General features: G+C 33.7%; 1 protein-coding gene across 2 annotated transcripts; it reads right to left on the minus strand.

Annotated features, from left to right (window-relative positions):
- Positions 1-3,022: 3,022 nt before the first annotated feature.
- LOC127800365 (paired amphipathic helix protein Sin3-like 2) lies at positions 3,023-6,777 on the minus strand. Of its 2 annotated transcripts, XM_052334942.1 has the most exons (5): positions 6,681-6,770; positions 6,514-6,592; positions 4,057-4,192; positions 3,721-3,816; positions 3,023-3,512 (listed from the first exon to the last, which is right to left on the minus strand). In XM_052334942.1, the coding sequence occupies exons 2-5, from the start codon at positions 6,588-6,590 to the stop codon at positions 3,309-3,311; spliced, it is 513 nt and encodes a 170-aa protein (XP_052190902.1). In that variant the 5' UTR covers positions 6,591-6,592; positions 6,681-6,770; the 3' UTR covers positions 3,023-3,308. The 2 variants fall into 2 exon arrangements, with proteins under 2 accessions (XP_052190902.1, XP_052190901.1); XM_052334941.1 differs by having other exon boundaries at positions 3,024-3,512; positions 6,514-6,777.
- Positions 6,778-7,565: the final 788 nt, after the last annotated feature.

Here is a 7,565-nt window from a genome sequence, read left to right on the forward strand (position 1 = left end):
TATTACGACCATCCCCAATCTTCCATCCAAACTAGGATCTCATAACACCCTTTAGCGAGAGTAACTTTCTCTAGTACCATAGGTAGGCGTAGGGTGTTTTAAGTATCCAGAAACACGTCCCTTTGATCTGATATGAATGCACCCATTTAACCTAAAAGGATTCCTTATCCCTTAAGAGAAATCACCAAATTAACTTGGTAAACAGGGCTTGATTCCAAATATAAAGAGGCTTCATACCCAAGCCCCCTGCTCTTTAGGGTAGCAAATCTCTCTCCACACCACGCCACATTCATTTTATTAGAATCAACCTTATTACCACTCCATAAGAGATTCTTGATTAATTGCTCTATCTCTCGGATCACTTGCTTTAGAAGGATAAACACGGATGCCCAATACACATAGATGGTAGATAGAACATAGTGCACCAATGGTAAATGCCCCCCAAAGAATAGTAACCTATTGAGCTAGGAACAAATCCTATTTTTCACCTTATCGATGATGGGCTAGGAACTAGCATAGGATAGCTTGGAAGACATCAAAGGCAACCACCCAAATATCTCATCGACAAATTGACTTTCCAGAACCTTGAGAGATTGAATATATCTTCTCTTAGTGATTCATCCGTAGATGAAACAAAGCAATCACTCTTCGAAGAGTTAGCGTTGAGACCAGACACAATAGAGAACCTCTCCAAGTAAGACTTTAATAAGCTCATTGAAGCAAGGTCTCCGAGAGAGAACAAAAGCAGGTCATCTGCGAACATAAGTATAACTAGCCGGGACTGCTCTCATTTCCAATGAAACTAGAAATTCGAAGTCATCGTACTTTAGCTCACAATACCATGCGAGACCAACATCACAAGAATGAATAGGTAAGGGGAAAGAGGGTCCACTTGTCTTAGACCTTGATCCTTGGGAAAAAATCCATTAAACTGTCCATTAATCTTAACCAAATGTCGAGGAGTTGTAACGCACTCATGAATCTAGGTACAAAATTGTGAAGGGAAATTCATTAACTTAAGAACCATTAGGAGGAAATTCCACTCCATCGTATCATACGCTTTAGCTAAATCCACCTCCATCTCACAACAAGGAGGTCCCTTATAGAGATGGCATTGAAAAACTAACTCTTAGGCCAGCAAGACATTATCGCTTATAGACTGCCCTGGCACGAACGACGCCTGAGCCTCATCCACCAAACCAGCAAACACTAGCTTAATTCTATTGGCCAGGATCTTAGTAATGACTTTATACAATACGTTACAACAAGAGATAAGCTAAAATTGCAACAACTTAGGGTTAGGGACCTTGGGAATAAGATAAATGACAGTTGCATTCATTTTCCTTAATTAACAAGCAACTTGTAGAGAAGAAACCAAAGATCACATCTACCACATCGAGACCCACAATCTCCTAGGCCTTTTGAAAAATTTAACAGTAAAACCATTCGACCTAGGGGCTTTATTATCACCCATACTAAAGAGGGTTCTCTTAATTTCCTCAACTGAGATGTCGGTGATGAGCTCCCCCCCCCCCCCCCCCCGAGACAAACACCTCTCAATTAATAGGGAACATCATCAGGGTGTAAAGGAGCTGAACGCATACTTTGACCAAGAAGATTCTGGAAATAAGATACTATAATACTCGCAACCTCCTCTTTGGAATCTGCATCAAAGCCATCATCTCTTTGAAGGCTAATAATGCGGTGTTGATTCCTCTAAGCCAGCATAGATTAACCGGTACAACGATCCTCTTCTGCAGACCATCTAATCCAGGCATGAAGGCAAGAAAACTCATATTCTTGCGCTAGACCTACCATATATTCCTTGGTTAGGTCAAGATCCTATTGCCAGAGCAGAGGGTCATAAAGGGTTATCATGCAAAGTTTGTTAGAGCCTAAGTAATCTAGCATGAAGATCCAAGACGTTCTTTGAGACATGACCACTAGCTAGAACAATTAAGGGTCTTCATAGCATCCTTAACTACTTTAAGCTTATTCGCTACCCTAAACATTCTATTTTTAAAATTCTTAACATATTTTCATGGGAATCAAATCGGAAAAAGAAAAAACCACATTTATTAAAAAGAACTTCAAGAAGCCCATGGCGTTTCCACATTCTCCTAACAATATTCTAGACTACCAAAAAAGGCAACTTCTTATCCACAAAATACCCCACTAATGTATTCCTCTAATATTTCGAGCATTCATCAACATCACTAGGTAATTTAACTAAAGGAATGTCAGATGATGTACCTAATAGTGGAAAAATATTCCAACCATGTAGGAACTCGTTGGGCTTGACCTTCAGTGACATCTGCCCAAGATTTGATTAGTTGCACAAGAGGTCTCAATTGGCTCTTATTAATTAGTCTTTGCTAATGAAAGAAGCAAGTTGAGAAGAATTATTGGGCCTAAGTTGATTCCTGTAATGTGGTTGTCTTATAAGGCTATTGGGCCTTATCATGTGGGCCATTGAAGCTAGTCCTGCTCGACCCGACCTGATCACGACCCAACCTCTCGCATGCCATCTTCCAAACTACCCAAACCATCACCAAGGGCCCAATCATCCTTCTCCAAATGGCCACTTTTCGGTTGGTAATTGGAGTGAGTTTGACGCCCAATAAAACCTTGGTTTGATGGGTTCTCCTGCCCAGATCTCGCTTCAAGTATGGATCTATCCTTCAATAGCTTAATAATTATTTTTAGTGACAAGAATCATACAATCACTAATATAATTACAGACGGATGATGTTGTCATTATATTCCTTTGACTGTAAAAGCAAAAAGAAAGGTGAAATGAATGAGAATGATGGACAATTAGTAGCATTCCTTAGCAATACACAACAAAGTAATGGAAACCTCTCAAAAACATGGAGCCACTATGATATACAGAACTAAATTTCTCGATTATCGTTGTTTTCAAACATTGACCAAATAATCATTCATCCCACACAATACACCAATAACAGTTGCTGTTCAGTTTTTTAGGACATACAAAGATTAACTTGAAGACCATATGCATGTAATTTAAGAGCCAGCTTTTTGACAGTGAGAGGATGTTATAAATCACTACTGCTTCTGGATTAATAAGGATAGAACAAAAAAAGAAAACAAGTACAAAAATAAGGAAAACACATTTTCAGGAGGCATCTTTATAATCATAAGCTGTACTACACAATCACTTTTAAAGTCATCTATATTATCATATAATGCTGAAATAGGATTGACTCCAAACTATTCAGTCTTCAATGCAGATTTATTTTTGTCATTAAGGTATTCCATATTGAAGTCATGTTCTTTATAGCTTACTAGCCTTGATCCTTTTCTTTGTCCCTTTTCTCCATTTCAACAAGCTTTTTCCGATCCTTTTGCAGTTTTTCCACTGATTTATCACCATCCATGTCATTCTTTATTAAAGGAACATCTTTTGCTGATAGTGGAATTGTACCATCAGGTAAGAATTTTTCGAACTCCACAAGCAAATCTGGATGGTCCGTAAGAAATGTAGCAACCTGCAAAGAAAACAAATATAATCTCTAAAACAATCAAAATATTTAGAAGAAAAGTAATTATTCAAATTATAAACATCCCAATTGGAAACTAAGGAGAAACATGGATAGGAAAAGGGCTAGTATATATGAATATTTTCGTTGATTAATGTCTAATATTGCCTCATTTTTGTCATATATAAGACTATTAAAGGAAAATCTACAATTATACCTCACCATAGACCTCAGTAATATCCTGCTTTGTGCTATACATATTGATGATCTTTAGAAATGATTTATATGCACCATCCTGGTTGGAAAAACGTTGCTGTAGAAAGAAAACTCATCTATCAGAACCCCAAAATTAGAAACATGACGTCAATATAAATAATTCTTTCACCCTCACTAAGACACCAATTATATCAAATCATGAAATGAATTTGACAAGATTTTTCCCATTTTCCACTTAATAATCACACAAGGACCAAGCTTGTACCTTAGGGTTCTAAAATCTTTCATGATATCGAGCAACATGTCATATATTTTTCCATTTGAGTAATAACATTACCTTGACTTCCCTGAGATAGGTTAAGGCGTCATCGTATGTCACCTCCTGAGTATTGCCCATCCTGCATCTTCCTTCTCCTTCTATTTCTCCTTCTCCATGTCCTCCTCCTTTCGGAATTTCGGATTGTCCATAGTTTCTTACCAAAAAAAATATCAAAAAGAAGAAGAAAAAAAGAAAATGCAATGTTTGTAATAAGTTCAATTTTTTTTTTTTTTTTTACACTATAATAACACCTGCAACCTGATATATTCAAAAAGGGTAGCCATGAATGCAGTTATGTTCTACCATATTTTCTTCCTTCTATCTTTCTTTCTTTCTAGAAAAATATTTTACCCTTCTAAATTGTTTATTTCCAAAGATCATTTATCAAAAGATAGAAATGTGCTCCAACATATTGTATAGTACGACTAGAGTTGCAATCTAGTGAGAGGTGATAATCTCGGTGCATTTAAAATCTCACGTTAGAGTATCGTAAGTCTTAGTTATTTTTTTAATAAATCTCAAGTGATATAATCTTACTTATTAAAAATAAAAAAAATTACATGGTATAAATTTATAATCAATCATATCATGTTGTGTAATAAAGCTCATGAATCAAGCAATTTTTGTCAATAGATCATTGAGATTTTGTTAGAAGAAGAGCTGGGTGTTTACATTTTGATATACTATATTAATATAATGCTGATAATATATCATGTTTTCGTATCATGAATCCTGTTAATAAAATGTTTTTTCTAAAATAATCTTTATATATCTTGTTTGAAAAATAAAAATTAATAAAATATGAACTCATGATCTCTAAATATGATTATTAATTTATCAAATAACTTTATTATTACATAAACCTTCATTCTGATTAAAATTTTGACTTAAAAAATTAAAATGTAAATTATGTAATAAATTTTCATTTTTTAACACAGGGCACCCCCTCTTAACTTTTTTTTTTTTTGGGTCCAACCACTTGTGGCCTAACACAGGGCACCCCTCTTAGCATATTCTAGATTCCAAGACTCATACAATTCTATAGTGTAAAGTCTTGAATGGAAACTACACTGCTCCTTCTCTTTAAAGTCAAGGTCTACCACAACACCGGAGCAGCTTATTTAATACGTCCAAATGAACAAATCATTAACAAGGCAAATTGAACCAAGTTACCTAAACATAAAAAGTGAAAATATTAAAAACTAGCTAATCATGCCTCAAACAAAAAGGGAAAGTAAAGCATTTCACAAAATTAAAAAATGATTTGAGGCCAAATATAAATTGTAAGTAGGAGATTCAAAATGAGTTTGCGAGTCATAATCATGTTATATTGAGATACAGATATAATATGTATATAGTTAATTTAAACACAATCTAATTAAATAATTGTGTCACATCTCAACACAAGCATATTTATCAAAAGAGTGTTATGACTAAACATGTTTAACCCGACCCATTTAATTAAACGGATTAAATAGATCATGTCATACATAATATAACTGTTAAACTATTTGTTAAATATGTTATATTAGATATGATACGAAAAAACACATTAACACAAAAAACACGTTAAATATGTTAAAAAATCTGTTAAACATGTTAACACATATAATATATTAACATGTTAAAACACATTTAATCTGTTAACAAACAAATAACTTAAATTATTCTCCCACATACATACTTAAAAGTTTAAAATAACAAATGCAACAACATACATATTCAAAAGATTTAAAATATCATATGAAAATATTCAAATCCCAATCCCAAATATTGTCTATTAAACGAGTCATTCCGTTTATAATAAGTTAAATGAGTTCGAGTTTAACAAGTCATTTAGTGTGTGATCAGATTAATGGATCATTTCGTATACAATAAGTTAAATGAGTTTGAGTTTAACAAGTCATTTAGTGTAAAGTCAAGGTCTACCACAATCTAGAAATTCTGCAACAACTAAAAGTCATAAAACAAGGCATTTAATACAAATGACTAAATTTAAAAATCAAAATAAAAAAAAATCATACTTGAATTCAAGAAAATTTCATAAATCATCATCAAGCACATTATTTAACTCAAAATGCTTGATACAACTAGCCATCGGTCAACCGAGGAGTCACCGAACAAGAAATTCACGTATCAACTTTACAGTAAAATCATCACTACAAGAGCTAAAAACATAAATTTTCTAATCAAAACCCACTTGCAAGTCAAGGAATGAACCAGAATGAGGTCAACAAATCCTCAAGAATCAAACAGTTGCAAAACAATACATATATTAACATATAAATATACATATATAAGAGAGAGAGAGAGAGAGAGAGAGAGATCAAGGAATGAACCAAAATGAGGTCAACAAATCCTCAAGAATCAAACAGTTGCAAAACAATACATATATTAACATATAAATATACATATATAAGAGAGAGAGAGAGAGAGAGAGAGAGAGAGGAATATGTAGATAAAGAAGGAACTTACGATGATTCCCCACACAAAGAACCACATGGTCGCTTTGACGGTGAGTTAGCAACAATGTCTCCTGCTAAATGCTTCATCTCTATCAAACAACAGCAAAAAAAAAAATCTTAATTCTTGTTTTATAAACCAAAATCACTAACCGCAAATGTACAAAAGAACGTTCTCACAAATAGAGCAACCCAGAATATGAAGCAGATCTAACAGCCTAAAAAGCGGTATATATAGAGGCAATTTGCTTCGATCAGGTTCTAAGAAAGTTAAACATTTGCGTCTCTTTTTTTCTTAAGATTGACTTCAGAAAATAAGGAAACTTCTTAGCATAAAAGAGTAAGTGAAACGCCTATGTTGAGATTGAGTTATTCTCACTCTGTCTCTCCACTTGTCTGCCTATTCACACGACACACACTATACGTAGGCAATAGACTAATTTTCATCGAGGTTGTCTCTTTATTTTTCTTTTGGGTGAGTAGGATAATCTACAAATTAAAATATTATATGATAGTAAAACAAAAATTTTAATGGAAATTTAAATATCAATATATTAACTCAACTAGATCGTCAAAATTTAGAGGATAACAATCGAAACACCTGTAAGAAAGGTAAAAGAACTACGAGTAGCTCATTCAACAGTTGGCTAAGCATTATAAATTGTTGACCCTTATGTGTTGCTTATGGACTGATCACGTCTATGTGTTAGTAGTTGGTCTCCTAAATGTTCAAAGTAAAAGGGGATTGTATAGAATTTGACAAATAACTTGCATAATGCTGAGATCAAGTGTTCATTAGGTTGATATGCTCATATAAGGTTGACTATTCTTATCTGTGTTAATCTAATAAGTGCATTTGATATGATTATTAATGTTAAGTCATTAACTTCTCACTTGTAGTGCTCTTAATATTACTAAGATTTATGCCAAACTGTAGAGTTTCAATGACCAAAATCATAGAAATACAAATAATAGGAAGAACCCAATTCCTTCTAATAAACCCATTACAATGCTTTGTTGTTTCTAGTATTCATGTCTACGAACATACATTGGAATGTATTTTTC

The sequence above is a fragment of the Diospyros lotus genome, chromosome 4 (genome assembly GCF_014633365.1).
Source record: "Diospyros lotus cultivar Yz01 chromosome 4, ASM1463336v1, whole genome shotgun sequence".
Classification (NCBI taxonomy): Eukaryota; Viridiplantae; Streptophyta; class Magnoliopsida; order Ericales; family Ebenaceae; genus Diospyros; species Diospyros lotus.

Bases quoted from the DNA above. Each gene is read 5' to 3' on its own strand.
- LOC127800365 (XM_052334942.1), bottom strand. From the start codon at position 6,590: ATGAAGCATTTAGCAGGAGACATTGTTGCTAACTCACCGTCAAAGCGA. The intron at 4,193-6,513 runs GTAAGTTCCTTC...TTTTTTGGTAAG, and splicing joins TCTTTGTGTGGGGAATCATC to AAACTATGGACAATCCGAAA. The intron at 3,817-4,056 runs GTAATGTTATTA...TTCTTTCTACAG, and splicing joins CCTATCTCAGGGAAGTCAAG to CAACGTTTTTCCAACCAGGA.